Here is a 22,850-nt window from a genome sequence, read left to right as displayed (position 1 = left end):
TAAAGGAGCGAGACTGATACAAAGCGAAGGTCAAGCAAAGCTTTATTTCTCGCCAAGCATCAAGAATCTAACCGAACGCTCGGGGCCGCACCTCTTACAAGAGAGGGCGACCCTTCTCCGTTTCACAGTCTAGCTTTTAAGGGCAAAGGCCATGCGGTTGGGCCTGGCCACGCACAGGTGACCAATGAGATTGTAACACACACAGGAAACTCCACAGTGATGCTAGGTGACCAACTGAATTATAATTTACCCTAGTAGACATTTGAATCAGCCTATTACACCTTGATTAGGATTGGTGCCCAAAAGGGTACCCAAAGGGCGGGGGCCCATACTCCTTGGTAGCTAGGGAGACAGTATGCAACCCCCTACTGATCGGATGTCTCCACCTGGCCTGACCCACCTTTGTATCTGGGCATTGTTACCTGGAGCTGGTTTCCGGGACCGCCTTTAAGTGAATCCCCTGGGGGAAGGGGAGCAAGGACAGTTCAAGGCCTAACAACAAGGTTTTGTTTAACCTCAATGAAAGCCTCTTGACAAAATATAAACATAAAATAGGTCCTTACATTAACTATTTGTTTCTCATCTATGGCAGTCACGGGTGCCTGAGGAATGCCACACACATCACCGAGGGGAGCGGATGGAGAGGGGGTGCAAGGTGCCAGCTTTTGCTTTGTCCTCAGCCAGCCTCCTGCTCCCTCATCAGTACTATCCACAGCCAACTCTGAATAGAACAGTTTCCATGTTTCCCATTCTCCTTGGCTGCCCTGAGCATCAGCCTTCCTGCCCAGCCCTGGCCCAGAGCACTTCCTGTCGTGTGGGGGACACAGGACCAGCCCAGGCAGTGGCCAGGAGGCCGTCAGTCTCAGGCACAGCCCTGGGGGCCCCTGGAACTGAGGCCAGCAGTGGGATACCATGGAGCCAGAGGAAACATCCCAGAAGCTTGGCCTTTCTCCTTGGGGCTAATCCTACCTTTTCCTTAGGGTTGGGTTGGGGAGGAAGGGGCAGGAAGAAATGTGCCAGGTGCCGGCTGTGCGTTGACTCCCTTGTTTTCCCTGAGTCTTTGCTGGTGGCACGGATCTGGGGCCCCTGCTTGGGTGGGTGAGGGGTCTTCCTTGGATGGGAGGCTGGGGTGTAGGCTCTTCTACCATGGTTGCAGTCAGGTCTCTTTCCCTTTCCCGAAGCACCAGTGGCCAGTGGCCAGGCCCCCAGAAGGCTGGGCTGCCCGGAGTGATCCACATCCAAGTCAGGGAGGTAAGGTTAGGGAAAACAAGTGTAAAGATCACTTTTTACTCTTTTCAAGCACATTCTTACGTATTCTCCCAATTGAGCCTCATAACAACTCTGAGAACTGAGGGACAGCAAGATGACCACACAAATGAGGAAACAGGCTCACAGATGTCAAGGGCTTGCCCAAGGGCACAGAGTTATTCCCCAACACCCTTCCACAGCTGCCCACTGTGGCCACCAAAGCAGCCCATCCCAGAGTGGGATCTGGGTCTCTAACCTTGGGCTGACTGGCCCTTGGCAACTCCCCCACCCCTCTGGACCCTTCAGCCCCCCTCCCAGCCCCGGCCCATTAGTGGTGAACTCCCTGTGTTATTATTGAGGAGGGTGTCGGCACCCACTTTGTTCCGAATTTCGGGAAGGCAGCCCCAGAATTTGTGCTCTCTGTGCCTGAATCAAGTACGGCACTCCCCACACAGAGATTGGGGTGTGGGGGCACGTGGAGGGAAGAATTCTTGAAAAAGCTAGTCAAGACTTGACTGTATTAGGCAAAAAACTGGAAGGAACATCAGAGTCTTATGTAAGGGTGTCTAAATCTGCCCCAAATTATATTTTGTACAAAAAGTATGAGCATGTTTTATATTTTGATAACCAAAAAAACCCCAAACAAAACAAAACAAAAATAAACCCCAAACAAACCCTATTCTGATTTAGGGAAAAAACGACATCAATGACAAATGTTTTGAAAGCAGACAAATTTGGGTTTGATACCTTACTCCTCCAAGGTCATTTTCTTCATCTGCGTAATGGGCACTCATCCCACAGTGCTGTTTGGAGAATCAAGGGAGGGTTTATATGAAGCAGTGTCTGGAGAGCCCAATATGGACTCACTTTTCAAAACACAGAGACTTAAGTTTTTTAGAACAGTTTTTGATTTATGGAAAAGTGGATAAGACACTGTAGACAGTTCCTAAATACCTGTACACAGTCAGTCTCCCCATGACTAACATCTCGTATTCATATGATACATTTGTTACAAGTGATGAACCTTTCTTGATACCTTATTACTAACTCAGTGCCCTTTCCCTGTTCCGGGAGTACACGTCCACTTTGATGGTTTTTATTATCATTATTGTTTTTGTTGTAATAGACACTCAGCAAACGCCTCTCCCCAGTCCTTCCCTTTCCAGGTATGTGCCATCCAGACAGCAAAACCTGTTCCTAGGGTTCCCGTTACTAGGGTTTCCCAGTAAAAGGCCACAGTTTAACTCAGGGGACAGAGGTAAACCTGAAGGCGGGGTCCCATCCCAGAGCTGAGGGCCCCTTGGGCGGGGTGGTGAGATTGGAGGTCTGTGTCAGGCTAAGCAGGGGTGGGTGGCGTGTGTCACGGGAGCCAGCTGGAGGGCTCCCGTTCCAGTCAAAGCCACAGGTTTGGAGCTTCTGTTGAGCAACAAAGCATTGTCTAGCAATTGCCTCAAGATGAATCAGAGAGATTTCTTCACTTGATGTTGAAGGTGAAGCCTGCAGTGCCTTATAAAAGCCTCCGGGCTCCGTACTCCTCACCAGCACCGACGGTTTGCTGCATTGCCGCTCTCCAGCACGCTGAAGGTAAGTGTCCTGTCCCTGGCTTGCGGGGTTCATAGGGCGGTGACTGCAGGCGGCGACCGCAGGCTGTTGGAAGCCACAACGTTCTGCTTGCCAGAGCGCCTCCGGACTGACTGCCTTTTGGCCTCAAGGGGACCAGTCCTTGGTGCGCCAGGTAGACCCAGGCTCAGGACCGGGGACTGTGAAGGTGGAGGAGGCTGGTAGACGTCTGCAGGAGACCTGGGGCCGAGGGGCCGTCACCTGGGGAAAGGGAAGAGCCCGGCCAGCCCCCAAACCCTTCCTGCGTGTGCTCGAGCGAACAGCACGCTGAGTGACACTCCCTAGGAGGCAGGCGGACGTGGAACACTGTGGCCACGGGGACTGATTCTTTTAGACTCTAGACTGAAGTCTAACCACAAATGAAAAATTCACCGCAGATCAAACAGTGCAGAGAGAACACCAAGCAGAGGCGGGGGAAGTCATCCCTCGTCTGAACCAGAACGAGAGGAGGGAGGGGACTGGGGGCGGGTGGGATCGGACCAGCCCGGACCTCCCGTGTCTTCTGAAGGCTGAGAAGATGACTAAGCTGGAGGACCACATGGAGGGGATCATCAACGTGTTCCACCAGTACTCAGTCCGGGTGGGGCACTATGACAAGCTTTCCAAGGGTGAGATGAAGAAGCTGATCACAAGAGAGCTTCCAAATGCCCTCAAGGTAGGTGATGTCCCTCGCACCCAAACTCACTCGCTGAAGGGCTGGGCTGGGGTTGGCCTGAGGGCGCTCTCCTGAGCTGTGGGATGGGGGGGGTGTGTGTGTGTGTGTGTGCACGCGCACGTGTGCGCGCGCGCGTGCCTCCTTCTCTCCAGATCTCACTCTGTCACCTCAGGCTCTCTTCACCTCTCTCTCTGGGACGACTCACTCACCTGGGGGGACTGGTGAGCTGCAGGGACCCTCCCGGCCGAGACCCCTGTGGCTCGAGGGTTAGCTCATGACAGCTGCGTCCCTCTGGTCTCTGTTTTGTCATGTTGGGTTCTCCAGCGCAGTTTTGGTGAATGAGTTAATTGTCCCTGGGCCTCCCTGAGCCCAGCTCTGAGGGGCGAGAGGCCTGGAGAAAGGGGAGCAAGAGTCTGAGCCCACTGTCTCTGATGTCCCCTTCCAGAACACCAAAGATCAAGCTACCATCGACCAAACATTCCAAGAGCTGGATGCCGATAAAGATGGAGAGGTCAGCTTCCCCGAATTCGTATCCCTCCTGGCCCGTGTGCTAATTACCGCCCACGAGGATATCCACAAGGAATAGGAAGCTCTCAGGGGCTTTTCTCCGGCAGAATCCCCAAGAAAACCGTTCCCTGTAGTCACTGCAGCCCAGCCCTGCACGTGAAAAAGGCAGAGTTAATAAACGTATTCTCGGAAAGTTCTCAGTAGTGTGCACTTTCTTTCTTTCCGTGTCCGCGGCCCCTGAACTGGAGCGCACCTCACCCCTGAGAGTCTGACGGACCTTTAGAGCCTTGGGAGCCCCTGTCTGTTGGTTCGTTTATTCACTAGCTACTAAATGTCCGCTGTTTGGCTCCTTCTTTCATTTGTTCAACAAATATTCCCTGAACGTCTGTGGTAGCCAGAGACCGAAGACAAAACCCTGTCCACCCGGGGCTCGTGTTCTACCGGGGAGGAGAACAAACAGACAGACAGACAGACAAATAGACAGACAAACAAATAGACAAACAAAAGCACATCCTATGATATGGGGTGGACAGTGATAAGTGGTATGAAGAAAGCTAAAGGGTTAAGGGGAGAGGCAGAGGAAGGGCCAGAGGGAGAGAATCTCAAGCAGACCCCGTCCCCCTGCCCCTCCTCAGTTCAGAGCCCAATGCAGGGCTCGATCTCACGACCCAGAGATCACGACTTGAGCTGAGATTAAGAGTCAGACGCTTAACCGACTGAGCCACCCAGGCACCCCAAAAATATAGAGGTTATTATTGAGATATTTTGCATTCTTTTCCTTTTTTCTAAGACCCTGAAATCCAGCATGCCTCATGCTGACAGTCACCATTCACGAGGCCAGCGATCACGTGTAGCTCACCGCGATCACCCTGGAAACGCAGCCCCAGCCCATTCGAGGAATGGGCCAGCCCATTTGAGGGGGCCAGACTAGGGGGGGCGGGAGTGCTGGTGTTAAAGCATACTCAGGCTCTGCATACATTTGAAGGTGGCAGCGAGAAATCAAGGGTCACTCCGAAGATGTTTCCCTGAGACGGGGCTGGATATTTCGGATGCAGAGACGAGAGACAAAGTCCTTGCCAGCTGAAAATCCAAGCAGCAGAAATCCCCACACATTGTTGTATTTGTTTTGGCAGAAGGAAGCAGAGGGGGGCATGGGGAACAGGACAGTGGTCTGGGCTTGGTTGTTGGGGTCAGTTAGGTATCCTGGAGGAGTTAGGTATCCTGGAGACCCCTGGACATGAAATTTGGGGTAGAATTTTGAAAGGGGGAAAATGATGCAGAATTTCCGTGAATTTCTTTGATTCTCTCAAGGGTGTGGGTGGGGGGCAGGAAGGCGTTGGGAGCGACAAGGGACGTGGGAGCAGGAAGGGGGTTAGCTCCACCCAGCATGGGGCCTGGCGAGGGACCCCTTCACTGGCCAGCCTCCCTCCTTCCTGTGGTCTGGGCCAGGTTCTTTGTTCAATGCCCTAGAACGGCGCAGCTCTCCTTCTGTATTCTCTCCCGAGGTCTCTCAGCATCCCCTCCCGGGATTGCACGACGTCGGTCTCCTCCATGGGGCAGGTGTTGTTTCATTGTGAGGGCGTATGACGGGGTTTCGTGAACCTCTCTTACACGCATGAACGTATGGACCTCTGTGTGGCTGTTGGTAGGATTCTGTCCTACCAGAGAGGGTAGAGGAAGGAGATGGACCCCGAGGGCAGCAATCGTGTCCCTGAGGGACAGGGTCAATGTGTCCTGGTGAGAAGTGCATTCATCTGAGTCAGTAGAAGTCCCTGGGGGCATCCCTGTCTTCAGCCCCTTCTGGGGCTGAGTTCAGTCTGCAGAAGGTGGGTGTCCCTTTGAAGTCACACTCCGTGCGGCTGGTGTCAGAGCACCGAAATGTTATGGGCAAACGTCTGGCTGCCTGCCGGCGTGCTGGTATTTGGAGGTGGGGCCTCCCAGGGGTTAGGGTTAGATCAGGTCGTGAAGCTGGGGCCCTCCCAATGAGATTAGTGCCCTTATAAGAAGAAGACTCACACAGAGAGAGTTGGCCTTCTCTCCAGGAGCACACACAGCAGAAGGTGCTGTGTTCAAGGCAGGAGGACAGGCCTCACCACGACCGGACCGCGCTGACACCCTGCTCTCACACTTCCAGTCCCGAGAATCGTGAGAAGTACGTGTGTGCTGTTAAAGCCCCCAGTCTCTGACTTTTCACGCCAACAGCTGAGCAGCCTGGGACGCTGCAGAAGCGGCCCCAGGACCCAGCCCGGGGCTCTGGCCGACCCTCCCGTGGCTGCTCCCTTTGGCTTGTCTGCAGCAGGAGGGATAGGCCAGAGGGCAGAGTTTGTCACAGGGTTTGAGAAAGATTAGGTAATTTTCTGGAGCCCAGGAATGACAGCTAAGAAGGGGAGCTTTATATTGGGGAAGGGGTGGGTCTGTCTCTCTGTTTATTCTTTGCCGAGGGATGCTGGGACTGAGCACGGAATCCAGGAAGTGACCGGTCCTGACCACTGAGGCCTGGGGTTGGAGGTTTGCTGGGCTGCCCGCACATCTGTGGGATGTGGATCTGAGGTCAAGCTGAGGCAGGAGGAAAGTATGATAGGCTGAGATGGGGTGAAGTTGGGTTGGCAGAAGAGGAAGGAATTTAGAACCCAGAGAAGGGGATCTTGGAATGGCCCCAGCCTAGATGATGATAGGGAAAGAGTCAGGAAAGCCCTCACTTGCTGGGTGACCCCAGTAGGTGAAGCAATTTGCCTCTCTGGACCTCTGTTCTCTTCATTTCTGAAGAACCCAAAGGGATTAAAGAAATTCATTTTGAAGGTTTTAGACTAGGTGAACACTCAGGTGTCACCCAGATTTAACATTCCAGATGTTTTGATGGGGTGGAGGAGAGCTTTGAGTGGGATCTAGAAGCACGGGAAGGAAGTGACATGAAAGGGTAGTGGTCAAGAGTATGAGGGTTGGGGTTAGTTTTACCACTTACTTACCGTGAGACCTTGAATGAGTCACTCAAAATCTCCAAGTCCCAGTTTTCCATCAATAAAGTGAGGATAACCATGGTCCCTCTCTTCCAGAGTTGGTGTGAGGACCAGATAACCTAACAGAACAGGGGAAGCACTCAGCACAGCTCCTGATACCACGCAAGCCCTCAACAGCCAGCAGCAGTCACAGCACGACACCTACTTGTGTAGGAAGTCGTGGCTGTCACCGGTCAGCTGCTCGCTGCTGCAACCCCAACAGTGAAGGGTATTTTAAACCCACGCAAAGATGAGGGTAATTTTAGGATAGAGTTGGATCTTTCCCTAAAGATCTTGAAATGGTTGGACCAGGACCAGGCTGCTGTTGCCCAGACCAGAGCTCTCACAGGTCTGTGACCAGCTCTGAGACACGGAGTCCTGTTGGAATGTGCTGGAAAACAACAACCAGCCACTGGGAACAAACCCAGCGTATTTGCTGTTGTGAAAACATTCACCAGCCATGATTTAGTTTCAAAAGAGCCAACTGAACCACTGATTGAACTTACATCCTATTTAGAGAAATGTTAAGGCCCCCAAACTTGGTAAAAGTTCATCAGCCAGAGGTACCTGAGGGCAAGGGTTCAACCCCAGCCTGGATTCCCATGTGCCTGGTTAGACTCCCAGAGCCACTGCTTCTTGGCTCTGTGAGTTTGAGCAAGTGGTCTCCCTTGTCTGAGCCTCCGTCTTCCTACCTGGAAAGTGCTGTTTGGACCAGACAAAACCGCAGAGACTTGTCCCCAGATGACGGCTGGCATCGTGAATCAAGCGGTCGGATCCAAGGACCGTCTGAACCACAGGACCACAGAGACTGGACCTGTTCTCTGCAGCATCTTGTCATCAGCCTCCTGCCCTCCACTCTCGGTTCTGGTCTCTAGCCATTCTAGAATGTTCTCTAGTTTCCTTGTGAACTTTTGGAGTTTTTGGATTCTGTACCTGCTATGCTGTTGTCCTCTTTTCCTGAAGTGGCCTCTTGTCTCTTTAAGGCATCTACCCTGTTTTAGGCACCAGATCACTGGGATCCAGATCCCATGCTAACCCACCAAGGCCCAACCCAGTCGTTGCATCCACCGGGGAGCTCACCCCCTCACATCCCTCACAAGTTTCCACCCTCCCATCCACAGTAGATTCCTGGAATGCTGGGCTCCCCTGCCCATCAGGGTAGTGCTGTGAGCAGCGGCGTATTATTCAGTAAGGGACACCAATTCCATAGTCTTGGGTGCAACACCTAGCCCTTCAGAAAGACATCTCAGGAGGGCTGCCGGCCCACTGCAAGCCAAGCCAGGCCAAGCCGACACGCATATCAGGACTTTGGAAATCAGGAAAGGATGTGCACTCAAGGAGGGGGCTACCAGGAGCCCAGGGCAAAAATGACTAGGACTGAACGTTTTAGCTTGGCCAATATAAAGAGTCATCTAAGTCAAAAGGAAGTGAACTCGACTATGCTTCTCTGATTTCTCTGATTAGGTCACACAGCGCTGGGCACACAGTAGCTCAACTCTTGCCCTTTCAAAACTCACCTTGGCATTAATCTGCAGGTGCTTACCCTCACCTTCTTTCTCTCTCCACCTCCACCCATGCCAAGGACACAGGCAGAAGGTGGGTCCTCCGAGCTCCCCAGGACGCCTGTGGTTATTCCCTGTCTTGGCTTTTCTTTGGTCCACACCATCGTATTGAAAATATCTACCTGGGTGTGTGTTGCCCCGTTAGGCTGAGGGCTCCTGGAGGGCAGGGACCTAACGCTGCGTTTGATCTGAAGACCCAGGCTCAGTGCCACAGCCTCCTAGCCACTCCCCACACTTCTACTCTGGACCCCGACCCTCCTCCACACAGCAGCCCGACAGCCTCCAGACCAAGTCCACTGTGTCACTTAGCGGATTAAAGCCCATCAGAAGTTCTCCAAGCTTGGCTCTCGGGCCTCGTTTCCCTTACTGCTTCCCCCGGGAGGCCCTGGCTGCTTCCGTGCCCAACACTCCGTCCCATCTCTCTCTTTGATTTTCTTTGTGGAGCTCATCACCTCTGAAACCACCGATTCTTTATTCTTCGGTTTGCTTACTGTCTGACTCTCCTGTAGACGTAAACTCAAGCGAGCAGGCCTGGCCAGCGCACGGAGCGATGTCCCCACGCCGCTGCTCCTCAACGTCCGGCCGATGGATCTGTGTGTGAACGAGGGGTATGGGTGTCGTGGGACCGACTCGGTGTTTTCTAACAGGGCGCCTGGTCCAGAAAGCAGTGAGACGCTCCTGGTGGCGGTGGGGAGGGTGGGCCCGGCACAGAGGGTGCTGGTGGTCTTGCAGTGGGGGGACTCCCCTCTACCTGACCTCAGCAATATTTGCAGGCAGTTGTCATGACCTCCCTTGCTTCGCTTTTCCAGGCTCAGGGGCCGCAGGCCTTACTCTTTCCCCTCATGACTTCTCTGGGTGCTGGCGAGGCGGCACATGTTCTGCTCCGGAGGGGTCATGCCGGGCTAGAGTGGACCCTGAGTTACTTCTCAAAGGCATTGCCCTTCCTGGAACGACCCGAGCTCCGTGGCATTCAGCACTTGGCTCCTTGGTCTCAGCCCCGAGACCGGGAGGGCGGAAAGCAGGATGAGAGGAGAAGAATGGGAGCGAGAATGTAGACTGAGGGAGGGAGGCGTGTGCCGCCTGGAGAAGGGGCGGGGGTGGGGGGAGGCAGGAGGAGGAGAGGAGGGGTGGACTGCTACTGAGCCCAGGCTGCTCCTTGGGATTCGGCCACAGCCGCCCGCCTCTGATCCGCACATGATGATTCTGGGTGCATGGGCGAGAATGGGAAAACTGGGGGTGCTCCGAGGAGGAGGCCAGCTGGCCCTCCCAGGCGCTCACGTTCCCTGTCTCATGTGAGGGGATCTTTGAGGCAGGGTGTGGGGCCCAGTCAGGCTGGGTGTGGGGCCCGTGGAGCCACCTGGAGCGCTGGGGTGGAGGACGATCTCGGGCCCGGGCCCCAGGAGGCAAGAGGACTTGGGCAACCTTCTGTTTCAGCTCTGCTGTCGCTTTGGTAATTGGAATGTCAAAATCTGTGACACAGGGTTTTCTACGGTAACTTTGGGAGGGCGTGGGTGTGCAGGCTGGATTCTGGAGTTTTCCTCAGAGGAGGGTTTGTGTCAGGGTTGTGTAAACTTGCCTCACCAGCCTGCTGAAAGTGGAGGTCTTTCTTCCTGTCGCGGTCTTGGGAAATAGCACAGAATCACCCTCTCTACCCTGCAGAGTGTGGGGGGCAGGCCTGCCTGGCTGACATCCTGGCTGGACGCCTCTTTGAGAAGGGCCATCTTGGGCTCGCTCAGCTCCCACCGGACTGTCTGGCAGCCTCCTCAGCGGCCCGGGCCCGTCGTCTCGTTCCCACCCCAAATCCATCCCATAAACCACAGACAGAGAGACTTTAAAATAGAAGTGTGGTTAAATCACATCCCTCCCTAAAACCCACACTGCTCCTGCCCTCCGTTCTCCCGTGGAAAGCGCAAGCTGCAGGCATAGACGCTGGCCTGGCCCCCTCGGCCTCTCCCACTTCTCTCCCACCCCCAGGGCTCCCCGTTTCCGATCAGACCCCACACCTGCCCACTTCCAGGCCTCATCTGAGCACCTGCTTGTTTATCCCAGGAGGCGCACAGGCTTGAAGTGGGTCTATATTTGCCTCCAGCCTCTGCTCAAGGGTCACATTCCTACCTCAAAGTCCCACCGAACTTTAACCTCTCCAGCCTTGCATTTTCTGTATGAAAATCATTTGAGGAGGCCTGCAGGTCTGAGCTTCTTCATAAGGCGAGGCCTTGTCACCCGCCCCTCACTGTGTGTCAAGTGAAGGAATGAACGGACAAACAAGTGAACGATGAGAGAACTCTCCTCTTCCCCCAGTCCTAGGGCATCCCGGGTCCCCCAGAGCACATTCAGAGCCCTGTGAAGGGTCCGGCCGCCACTCTCCCTTCCTTGTCCCTCCGGGAAAGCCATTCAGAAGTTCACTCTCTGCTGCGAAGGGGACGGCTCCTCCTTACAGGAACCGGGGATGGGCATTCACGGTGGGCTCTGCTCTTTGGCCACTGTGCGGAGGGGAAACCCCAGAAGTTCCTCTTTCCCGGAGCACTCCTTAATCACAGGGGGATGACTCTCACGTCGGGCGGGAATCTGAGCCCTCACCCTGAGGAAGGAAGCCAGCTCCTCTCTACCCAACAGGACTGGCTTTTCTACTCTTAATGTTTAGTTGGAGTATGGCTGACGGGCGATGCCGTGTCAGGGTGCACGACACAAGCCAGCACATGTCGTTAGCAGAGTCACCGCACGACACTGTTACCGTAGCACTGCCTATATTCCCTGTTCCATACATTTTATCCCTGTGACTTATTTATTTCGTAGCTGGAAGTCCGTTATAGTCAAATTTACCTCCTTCACCTGTTTTGCACCCCCTACCCGCCGCTGCCCCGGCGACCACAACTTTGTTCTCTGTATTTGAGTCCTTTTATGCTTTCTTTTGGGTTTTATTTGTTTGTTTGTTTTGTTTTGTTTTTTTAGATTCTGTGTACATGTGAAATCATATGGTACTTGTCTTTCTCTGTCTGACTTACCTCACTGAGCACGGTACCCTCTCGGTCCAGCCATGTTGTCACAAGTGGGACGATTTCCTTCCGTTCGGTGGCTGAGTGACATTCCGTTGTGTGTACACACCACACCTTCCTCACCTGTTCGTCTGCGGATGGACACTTGGGTTGTTTCTATACCGTGTCTACTGTAAAGAATGTTGCAATAACCGGAGGGGTGCACATGTCTTCGGGATTCGTGTTTTTGTATTCTTCAGGTAAATACCTAGAAATAGAATCAGGTGATTCTGTTTCCAATTGTGAGGACCCTCCGCACCGTCCTCCAGAGTGGCTGCACCAGGTTACATCCCCAGCAGTGCACGAGGGTCCCTTTTCTCCACCTCCTCACTAACACTTGCTGCTGCTTCTCTGTTTTAACGCAGCCGTTCGGACAGGTGTGAGGCCGTCTCCCACTGTGGTTTGGGTTTGCGTTTCTCTGATGCTGAGTGGTGCTGAGCATGTTTTCGTGCGTCTGTTGGCCTATTTTAAAGTTTGTTTTTTGGTGTTGAGGTGTACGAGTCATTTAATATGCTTTGGACATAAATCCCGTATCAGAGACGCCGTTCGCCAGTATCTGCTCCCGTGCCGGAGGCTGGATCTTTTTTTGCTGATCTTTTCCTTCGCTGCGCGAACCCTTCTTAGTCTGATGTGGTCCCAGCAGTTTCTCGGCCTGTGTTTCCTTTGCCTGGGGACATTTATGCAGGAAAACATTGCAAAGGCTGAAGTCTAAGAGTTTACTGTCTGTGTTTTAGGAATTGGGTGGTTTAAGGTCTCACACTGAGGTCTCTAATCCACTCTGGGTTTATTTCTGTGTATGGTGTTGGACAGTGGCCCGGTGTCATTCTTCTGCATGCACTGTCCAGCTTCCCAGCACCATCTGTGGAAGAGACTGTCCTTTCCCCACTGGATACCCTTGCCTGCTTGGTTGACTTGATTGACCATGGGATCGTGGGTTTATTTGGGGTCTGTAGTCTGTTCCATTGATCTATGTGTCCATTGTTACGTCAGGGCCATGCTGTTTGGGTTCCTGCAGCTTTGTGGTATAGTCTACAATCTGGGGTTGGGATACCTGGAGATTTGTTCTTCTTTCTCAAGATGATTTTGACTTCGGGGTCTTCTGTGGTTCTATAAATTTTTAGGGTTATTTACAGACCCAGTTTTTTGGGATGGAAGGGGCTAAACCAGCTTCGCCAGCTCTCCTACAATCCCTCAGGGCTCTGCGGGTCGGCTTACTGCCAGACATTCCCCTGGAGCCCAGAACTCCACCCTACTCCCAGACTGAGCTGACAGAGAGACGGCAGAAGGGGGAACTCTTGGCATCTCTGAAGCTCTGTCCCCTGCCACCTTGCCCCGCAGCTGCTCCATCCTCTTCAGCAAACTGCGCCCCCCCGGGTCCCCAGGACCCTGGGACCCCTTGACTCCCACTTGCTTCATCCTGGGACCTGGGGCCGTGGAGCTGTAATTTCTGCCTCAGGGCCATCATCAGACCTGATAAGGGCTTCCAGGTCTGTAGGAGGAGTGCAGTGGTGGGAGTCAGAGAGTTCCACGGGCCTGGAGGGGAAGCCCCTGCATGTTTGCAGAAGATGGTGGTCCGGGAAGGCTTCATGGCGGCAGTGACAGAGGCCCTAGGAGACTTGCTGGAGACCGCAGGGTGTTGAGAGCATTCCTGGTGCAAAGGTGTGGAGGCTGGAGAAAGTCTGAACGTTATTCAGGAGAAACACTTTGAAAAGGTGGATGGGTGGCTGCATGGCTGGGAGGGGTTAGATTTTCCCTGTGTCTCCAAGGATGTGGGAGGGAAACCAGGGTTGAGGGCCGGCAGGCACAAGGTGACAGATTCTGTCCTGGTGTGATGCAGAACCTTCCCCGTGTCAGCACCACATTAGGAAACTCCCTTTCCTGGAGGAGTTCAGGCCGGGCCACCCCCTGCTGGGGACGTTGGGGAGCATCAGTCAAGCATGGGGGGACAGGTGGATTTTAATCAATGATTTTCAGACTGTTTTCAAGACAAATCCGTTTTCTCAAAGGGAAGCTTCTAGGGGGTAACAGACGAAGGCTGAGATGCCGGAAGAGAGCCGGCTGGGGCTTTGGAGTCCCATCGCCTTGCTGCCCCTCCCTTCCAGCTCAAGACTCGGGACGTCCTGAAGCCTTCCATCTGCCAGTCTTGGTCCCTCCGCCTCTCCCTCCTTTCTGCACACCACCCACAGGAAAGGAGCACGTGGGACATTCTAGAACATCTGCAGGGTCACCGTTTGTTGAGAAGCCTCCACGGAACAGCCGCTGCCCTGCCTGCTGAGGATGAAGCCCAGGTGAGCGCATGCTGCAGCCTGGACCCCCGTCGAGACCACGGCCTGGCGGGGAGGCAGGGTCACAACATACTTATGGGACCTTGGGAAAGGGAGGGGGCGCTGAGGGGTGGAGGTGCCTGCCCTACCCTGGGGCATCCCCAGGTTCCCCAGCTGGTTCTCTTTCTCCTACCAAACTGCCTCCAGAAGGTGACTCCTACCTGGTCGTGAAGGTCAGGGAGAAGGTTGACCAGAAGATGAGTCTCCCCAGTCTCAGCTCCCTAAGTCAGGCAGGGAAGGGACCTGGGGCTTCTAAACTCTGCTCCCCAAGCTCACACAGCCTGGAGGAGTTCCTGGAAACACCGTACCCTCAAGTGGGGCCATGAAACCCCTGTAACCACAGCAGAGGCCCCGGGCCCTTAGAGCAGAGGCTGGCACAGTCCGCTGGCAGACAGCCCCGTGACCGGCTACAGCCAGCCAGTGAGGGGCGGTGGAAACCTGACCTCCCCCTTCTGACCTGAACTTCTGACCTGCTCAGCAGTGGGGAGAGAGCCGGGACAGTCCGCCCATGGAGAAGATGGGATTTGAGGCCCTTTTGTCTCTGCGCTATTTTGTTTGTGAAAGATTTTATTTGTTGGGGCGCCTGGTGGCTCAGTCGGTTAAGCGTCTGCCTTCTGCTCAGGTGATGATCCCAGGGTCCTGGGACTGCTTCTCCCTTTCCTTCTGCCCGCCGCCCTGCCCACTTGAGCTCTCTTTCTCACAGAGAGAGAGAGAGAGTGAGCGAGTGAGCGAGCGAGCATGATCAGGTGGAGGGGCAGAGGTGGAGGGAGAAGCGGGCTCTCTGCTGAGCAGGGAGCCTGACTGGGGGATCGAACCCAGCACCCTGGGATCATGACCTGGGCTGAAGACGGACGCTTCGCTGACTGAGCCCCCCAGGCTTCCTTCGGCACGACTTTGAGCAGCTCTACCGCTTTATGTCCTGGGACTGGGCCCTTCCCCACTCTGTCTCACTTTCTTCACTTGTGCAGGGAGCTCTGGACCTAAAGTACCACGACCTCATGGAAGTGGTTGGCCTTAATGGCTGCAGGGACAGGACTGGAGCTCTTTCTTCCGACCAGCAGGTGGGCCTCTTCTCTCTCCATCCTGCGGGCACTGGGTGGGTACGGGTCAGACTCGCCCGCTCTTATCCCTGCCGCACCTGCCCCAGCGCCTGTCCATGGGGAGGGTGCTGTGGATCCAGAACACAGGTGACGGGCAAACACAGCCGACCCAGTTCCCTTCTTCGACACAACTCCTCTAGGCGCACCTGTGGGTACCTCCCAGAAGAGTGAGGTCTCTTAGGAGACGACAGATGGCTGTGGAAGATGGTAGACAGCCCTGGGTGCAGGAAAGTCAGGGCAGGTGGGGTGGCTGCATGTTGAGAGGAAGGGATATCCGCCTTTTGCCTTCTATGGGGACGAGAGCCAGTCTGATGGTCGGTCCAGGGAAGTCCTGAGCTGGATTGAGGTGACTGGGACCTGAGTAGTGGGGCCTGAGGTGGGAGTGGGGAAACAGTCAGGAAGTGAGTCCAAGGGGTTTAGCTGTGGCTTCTCACTCTGTCATTAGCAGATGAAGGGGTTCAGCCGTTAAGGGGCAGGGCCATGTGCCGCCCAGGCCCCTGGAAGGACGGGTGGGGAGCAGTGGTGGAAGGAGGACGCACAGTGCCGGTTTGGAGCTAGACTTTATTTTGCCCCCCGTTTCCCAGCCCCCCAGCTAAGGCAGTGTGGCCTCTCTGGGGCCCTCGTCGGGCAGGGGCAGGGTGTCCTGGCCTCCCGGCTAGTGGCTGTGGCCGTGGCCATGGCCACCGTGGCTATGGCAGTGGCCCTGGTCGCCGTCCCCAAAGCCTGGCCCGTGGCTGTGGCCTTCTCCTTCAGGGGCATTCTTGTGCATCTCCTCGTGGGAGGCCACGGTCAGCCTGCCCACTAGGATGGAGAACTCCTCGAAATTCAGCTGCTTGTCTCCGTTTGTGTCCAGGTCCTCCAAGATCTTGTTTATGGCTTTGTCATTCTTCTTCTGCTTCTGTGGGTTGGGGGGCAGGGCGATTAGGGCTGTCGGTTTGGCCAGGGCTGGGGACGGGGGCTCAGTCAATGACCCTGGGCAAAGGCACAGGGAACCCTGGCTCCTAGGCCTCAGGTCAAAAATTAAAAACGACCATTGGCGGTTGCCCATGGTCTGGCAGATGCTGAACATATGACACTTGCTGACTTGTCTGCATATAATCTGAGCACTACGATTCTCTCCATTTTACAGAAGAACTGAGATCAAGAGACTTGCTTGAGGTCACGCAGTTAGTGCGCACGGAAATGTCTCCTCGTTTGGTCTTTATAACAAGCTCAGCCGTCGCAGAAAAGGGGAACTAGTTCCTGCGGGTTGACAAGGCTTGGGAGCCGGAGGGGGTCATGAGCCCAGCCTTGTTCCGGTCCGAGCACCCGACTGTCCTGCTCCTGTCTCTTTTCCTGCCTCTCCCTTCTCTCTCTCTAGGTTACTCATTAGTGACACTCATTTCAACCTACACAGGGGGCAGCATCTAGGAGAACAAGATGCTTTGTTGCCTGTGTGGGGCCAGAGAGCGGTGGATGTTGTCCATTGATCCCAGAGGGTGTGACAAAGTCTGCAGGGGGGAGGATGGGAGGTGGGGGGCCAGGCTGCCGTTGGTCTCGCCCTCTGGCTGAGAAGCTCAGCCGAGTCCCTTCCCCAGACCCTGCGGGTGCCCAGCTCAGACCCCAGGCCCTTCCCACTCCAGCAGCCTCTCCACATGGCCTTCTCTTCTGCGCTTTTCCCTGCTGCCCTGTTCCCTGCTCACTCTGGAGCGGCTGCTCGGCAGGGTCTCAGCTTCCCCTCCTGGACAAGGGAGGTGGGTGCTAGGCCAGGTGTGGGAGTCACACGGAGGAGAGCCTCCCCCCACTAGCTCTTGGCCGGACCCTCTCCCGTCCGTGCTGACCAAGCGCCCTGCTTCCCCGTGTCTGCACCTGTGGGGAGCGGCCAGCCTTCCCGCTGTATCGCCTACTGAGCTGTGTGGGGCTTCGGGGAAGGCTGCCTCCTTCCCCAGGAATGGGGCCGAGACTGGAACTCAGACACCTTACCCTTCTGAGTCCAGGCCTCTGTTTTCCCAAAGTTCCCAAACTTGTAAAGAAAACTAAAAGATTGGATGAAACCAATTCTCCTCCCCCCTCCCCCCCACCCCCAGAGCTGCCTAGTCATTTGCAGATCAGGGAAATAAACTAATTATGTTACTGTGTGTTTTGTGCACACCACTGTCCCACCCACGGGGGCTTTTCCACAAGTGGTGTGTTTCCTACTCCGGACCCTGAGCGTTAGGGAGCCCCTCAGCCCTCGCACTAAAACCGCCCTGGGGGTGAGCATCTTCCCTGCTTCTGCCAAGGGATATCCTCAGTCGCTTCCCTCCTCAATTTAGGCGTTAGCCCAAAAGTCACCTTCTCGAAGGGGCCCTCCTTGCCCACCCAGCTAGTCGGCTCTCCCCACCCAGCCCACGTCACCCACAGCGCTCTCTCTTGCACCCTTTGGGGCACTGATGGGCATTGGCTTTATCTGCGTTCTTTGTTGGCCAGCGTCTTTGCTGTGTGTCCCAACCGTGGGTCCCTGTTTGCCACTACGCACTCCAGCCCGGGAGGGGGGTCCTGCACCCAGCATACGCTGCCAGTCACTCTGCTCTCTAACTTGGAGCAACTCTAGGCACAGGGCACCCGGTGCCTCTGGAGGCTGGGCTGAAGGAGTGGCCCTGCAGAGAGCATCCTCGTGCCCCCCGCCTCAGCCCGGACTGCCCGGGCTGCCCCAGGCCTGCTAGGATCCTCCGCTTACCTTGAGGAAGTTGGGCAGCTCCTTTTTGACGAGCTGCTTCAGTTCCTTCTGCTCGAGCATGTCTGGGTGCCCCAGCCGCACAGAGTACTGATGGAAGATGTTGATGATAGTCTCGATGCTGCACTCCAGCTGGGACATCTGGTCCGCCATCTTCCTATATTCCTGCACCCTGTCTGAGGAGTGGATAAGCGAGCGCTCAGGTGCTCAGAAGAAAAGGCTGCTGAGGTCCCAGGACACCTCCCACAGGCTGCACGTAGAAACAGCAGGGGAAACACAGAACGAAAGAAGCTGCCACGGGACTGAGAGCAGGTGCGCCCCACGCATGGGAGGGGTGGGCTTAGGTGTCTGGAGAGAGCTAAAGAGCAGGTGTTTGAGGACAAGGGGCTCTGGCAGAATATGAGCCAAGAAACGGTGAGGGAATTTTCAAGTGGGTGGGTCAATCCAGGAGGGCTTGGAGGAGGCCTGTCGTGGCGGGGAGGTGAGGAAGGAGTCGGGGTTTTGGGGGGAAGCTGAGCGCTTACTTACCCAAGTCACAGAGCCACACAGAGGGATGGGACGGCGCCGTGTGTGCCCAACCTTTATAGGCGGCCCCTGGCCAGATGCTCAGCTCTCGTGCGAAGATTGCTTCACAGGTGAGCAGTGTGGCAACCCTGAGTTGGACTGTCAGTGCCGGGAAAGGGGTTGGGGCGGGACAGGAAATGTCCACAAAGTTCCTTGGGCTTTTTTGTGAAATGCCCAGCCCTGGGCCTGAAGCTGGTTTGGGAGGAAGCTGGCTGGGGAGCTCTTCCTCTCCACCCCAACCCTCTGCCCTACCTGAGTCAGCGAGCCACCCCTCCCCGGGCAGCCCACACTGTCCCACTGCTGCGCCTGCGTGCGGCCCAGCCGGGCCTGCGGAGCCTTCCTCTGTCTGCCTGGCTTCCTGCTAAGCCCTCCTTGGAGGCTGAGGGGTTGGCGTGGGCTTCTGAGACTCGTGGGCTGTGAGTTGGGGCTAGGAGAGTTGTTGGAAGTGCTCCAGCCCCTTGTACGGCAGAGGAGAAGCTGAGGCCAGAGCGGGGCCTGCTTGGTGACCTTGCAGGAACTGGGCCCAGACATCCTGGTTCTTGCTTAAGGGTGATTCCGATCACACCTCCCTCTTACAGTCTGAGTGAGAGAGCCTCAGGGGGACTGCGTCTCTACAGCCATGCCTTTAGGAACTTACAACCTAGAAGACAAATATTTTTATGTAGCTTCTCGTGGGGCAAGACGCCGTCCCTCCCTGACTACAGACCTCCCTTGCCTGGGGCGGAGAGCTGAGCTGCTTGGCACAGCACAAAAAGCTCCCTGCAAACACGGCCCTGCCCCGCCAGCCTCCTCTCCCGCCCCCTCCAGCCCCCCCCTGGGGTCTCCGGGGCCCAGCTGCCACACGCACCCCAGGCCTTTGTCTTCGGGGCTTTCACCCGAGTGTCCTTCACCCACGACGGGGGGCAGCCCTACTGACCCCTCGTGGCTTGGTTCAGACGCTGCCTCGCCCAGAAGCCTGCCTGCTCTCCCCGACTGGAGACAACTGTTCTTCCCCCAGAATCGTTCCCCCCACTTCCGACTCTCAACGCATCTTCTCCTGGGTTGTGCACGTACTTTGCCTTTGTCTGACAACTGCCTGTAGATCCTCTAGGGAGGTTCTTCATGCTCCCACCCTCCTGAGGACACAACCCAGGGCTTGGCTGACGGGGACCTCACACTTGCTGAAGGATCACGCCCAGTGTGGCAGCCTCGCGCCCCCTCCCCCGCCCAGGCCCAGGAAGCATTCTCGGAGGACTTAACTATGGGTGCTGCCTTTATGCTTTTGCTCCATCCGACCTTTCCTGCATCTGGAAAGGTGTCCTTTTCCGCCTCCACCAGCTCCTCTGTCCCGTCTTCATGGACCTCCTTTGCCTTCCCAGCCCCTCTTCCCCGCTCGGCCTTCTGAAAGCCCCAAGCGCCGCTGCGTGTGCTGCACCATGGCCTCGAGCACGTCCTGCCTTGCTCTGCTGAGATGGCACATGGGATTGTGGTTAAGAGCTCAGACTGGCTGTGTGACCTTAGGCAGTTTACTTAACCTCTCTGGGCTCCCTTCTTGGTCATTAAAACAGGAAAAGAACAGCCTGTCTTGAGAATTGAGACTGTACGTGTAAAGGTGGAAGAACTCAGTAGACAGGAGGCATTCTTATTAGTTATTGTTTCATTCATTAATATCAGTATTGCTTGAACACCTACTATGTGCCACGCAGTAGAGCTAGATGCTGGGGGAACGTGATGGATGAGTCATAATACACGGAGGGGACGTAATCTTACATCTCACATTCCTAATCGCATTTTGGGAGCTAAGGGCAGGGCCTGGCACAGTGCCAAACACACAGCCAGCATTTAGGACAGACTTGCTGGATGTGTGCTGCGGTGGCCGAGCCAGTCACCCCCGACGGAGTGGACGGAGCAGGGCGAGGTCGGCCCTCCCTTGTGTGCACCTGCGGAGGAAGCTCGGGCTGCTAGGGAATCTGCCAGGCGCCCCAGCAGGTGCCTGGGGCCTCGGCCGTGCGCCCCGTGGCGCCCTCTGCGGGCTCTGCGAGAGCACGTGCGCTCTTGGCCCCGGACCCCAGGCAGGAGTTTTCGCGGGAGGCAGGCACCGGAGCGACTGGGAGGCTGCTGGCTCTGGGGCAGTAGCATCACCAGAAGGGCAAGTTGGGGCGACTCACGCAGGGCCTCCGGCCGGGGACACTAGGGAGTGGTGGAGACGGTGGCCAGTGGGACCCTTCTTTCCTGGAAGGGCAGCGGTCTTCAGCCTCAGGCTGTGGTGGGAAAGCGGACCCGGTGTCGTCCCATCTCCTGAAGGCCCAGAAAATACCAGTTTTATGTGAAAACTCCTGCTTATAAAATTGGTCCACTCATTCTAAAGAAAAATAAAAGCATTAAGAGGAAGGCATGGTGTGTGCTGAAGAAAGCGCGACCCCGGGGTCACGGCTTGGGCTGTGGGCCCAGCCTGAGGCCCTGACTGTCCGGCCTGCCGCGCAAGTCACTTCTGCGGCCCTGGATGAATGTCTGTTGGACGAGTACATGCGGGAGTGCACGAATAAGTGAGGAAAGGAGGCAGCGTGAAGTCGCACGCTGGTCTGTTGCCCCGTGACTCTCCGCAGAGCCTCGTCTGTGACCGCAGAGGGTAACTCAGGATTGAAGTAAAATGGGGGAGGCGGAGACCAGGAGCTGCGGCAGGTGGGACTGAGCCTCGGGGCACGCTTTGAAACAGGCGGGCAGTGGGCTCCTTTGTATCAGTAGACCATAGTGGCCCCCCGGGCCCAGGCTGGTCCCAGCTCAGGAGAGCCTCGGGCTGAGCTTGTGGAGGTCCTGACATGGGCGGGCTATTTCTGGCTCCTTCCATCGCTGCTCCAACGCCATCTATCCCCCTCTCTGCCAACCGAGGCCAGAGGCTGGGATGTGGGGTGATGGGGAGTGGGGTCTTCTCCTTGGGGGAATCTCAGAGCCTCCTGCTAGGGCCTGATTTAGGGCCGTTCCCCTGGTTCCAGACAGTGATTCTGGAGGGTGCCGTTGAAAGAGAAGGGTTTCCTCAGCTGTGGCTCAAACAAGTAAGCGACCGTGTAAGCATGTCTTCCTTCCTGGTGCCCAGGACCAAGAGTGGGTCTGTGTCCCCACGGGTCTGCCCCCATCCTGCTGTTGTCTCTCAGGGAAGTTTGTCTCTTCCACGTTGTCGGTATCCAACCAGGTATTTTAGTGGGGCCGTAGCGGAGGCCCACAGGTGGACCTTCCCCAGGCTCTGTGCCCTTCAGCCCGCAGGGTCCTGCACGTAAGCTCACGGCCGGGCGAGGGGCCAAGAGCTGGACTCTCGCCCTAGCTTCTCCAGACTTGTTGGATGGGCTTTAGAAAACATTTCTGTGTCTGGGACTCCCTTTTCTTGCTCATCACGTGAAGAGGTTGGTTCAGCCGGCCTTCCCGTCCTTTCTTGCACTGACTCTGGGTTTCGATGCGGTCTTGGTGGGCTCCGCGAACACCACTAGCCTCATGCCCTGCCCCCCCGTCTGACCCCCTGGCTTTCTGCTGCTACCCTGCAGATAAAGGCAGGTTTCCTCTCCTAACAGAGCAGCTTGAGCCTGGGCCCAGCCTTTTCCAGGCTACAACCTGCTGGCCTCTCCCCTCCACAACCTTATCCCCCATGCCCTACCCTCTTGCTGCCCTCCCCGCTGCACATCCTCCTCCCCATATGCTCTCCTTCCAGCCCCTCCCTTCCTCCTTGCTTCTATCCCAGCGCAGGACCCCCAGATGCTCTTCCGTGGAGAGCTCACCTTGGCGCCCCACAGCTCGTTCTGTGTGTAATGGGGGGACATGGGTACTGTCGACCCCTTCCTGTACCTTTGGGCTCAGTCTACACTAAGCTTTGACTGCCCCTTGTGTCCTGCACTGAGGTCCCTGAGACACGCTGCCCCTGGCCACACTGCTCCGGCATCACCAGTGTGACCCTTTCAGCAACGTGCCTTCTTAGATCCTCCATGTGCTGTAGCCCCGAGTCCAGTCACTGCCCCCCAACTCCATCTCAGCTGGCCTCCCTCAGAGCCATTGTGATTTCTGGGAAACTGTACTTCCTTAATGGAAAAATCTGGCGGCCCCTTTTCTGTTTGTGTCGTCCGTTTTCCAATTCTTCCTCCTCGCGTATCTCTTGTAGAACCATTATGTGCTTGAGGTTCCAGATCCTTCCACAGGTTCCTGACCAGTAATATCTCAGCATCTCCCCGTTGGCTTCCTTTGCTTGTCAGGAACACCTTGGTGTTTGGTCCCCCCCCAAAATGGGTCCCCCAATAACGGGTCTGTGATTAAAGGAGCGAGACTGATACAAAGCGAAGGTCAAGCAAAGCTTTATTTCGCGCCAAGCATCCAGAGTCAGACCGACCGTCAAACAGACCGGTCGGGGCCGCCCCTTACAGAGGACGACCCCTCCCTGCTTTCCAGACTAACTTTTATAGAGCGGAGGCCATGTGGTTGGGCCTGGCCACACACAGGTGGCTAATTGAATGACAATTCACCCCACAGTAGCCATGGAAACTAGCCCATCGCCTTGGTAGCTAGGGAGACAGTGTGCGCCCCCA

General features: G+C 55.9%; 2 protein-coding genes across 2 annotated transcripts; one reads left to right on the top strand and one right to left on the bottom strand.

The window, feature by feature from the left end:
• Nucleotides 1-2,791: 2,791 nt before the first annotated feature.
• LOC308355856 (protein S100-A12-like) lies at nt 2,792-4,226 on the top strand. The gene is made up of 3 exons (XM_080824414.1): nt 2,792-2,832; nt 3,377-3,523; nt 3,969-4,226. The coding sequence occupies exons 2-3, from the start codon at nt 3,386-3,388 to the stop codon at nt 4,107-4,109; spliced, it is 279 nt and encodes a 92-aa protein (XP_080680540.1). The 5' UTR covers nt 2,792-2,832; nt 3,377-3,385; the 3' UTR covers nt 4,110-4,226.
• An 11,363-nt stretch (nt 4,227-15,589) lies between these two features.
• Nucleotides 15,590-18,550, bottom strand: S100A9 (S100 calcium binding protein A9). Its single transcript, XM_080824130.1, has 3 exons — nt 18,271-18,550; nt 17,746-17,918; nt 15,590-15,945 (listed from the first exon to the last, which is right to left on the bottom strand). The coding sequence occupies exons 2-3, from the start codon at nt 17,893-17,895 to the stop codon at nt 15,703-15,705; spliced, it is 393 nt and encodes a 130-aa protein (XP_080680256.1). The 5' UTR covers nt 17,896-17,918; nt 18,271-18,550; the 3' UTR covers nt 15,590-15,702.
• Between the last annotated feature and the right edge of the window lie 4,300 nt (nt 18,551-22,850).

Source organism: Martes martes (genome assembly GCF_963455335.1).
Source record: "Martes martes genome assembly, chromosome: 15".
Lineage (NCBI taxonomy): Eukaryota > Metazoa > Chordata > Mammalia > Carnivora > Mustelidae > Martes > Martes martes.
The sequence above is the reverse complement of the archived record's forward strand: the minus strand, read 5'-3'. Positions and strand labels throughout refer to the sequence as shown.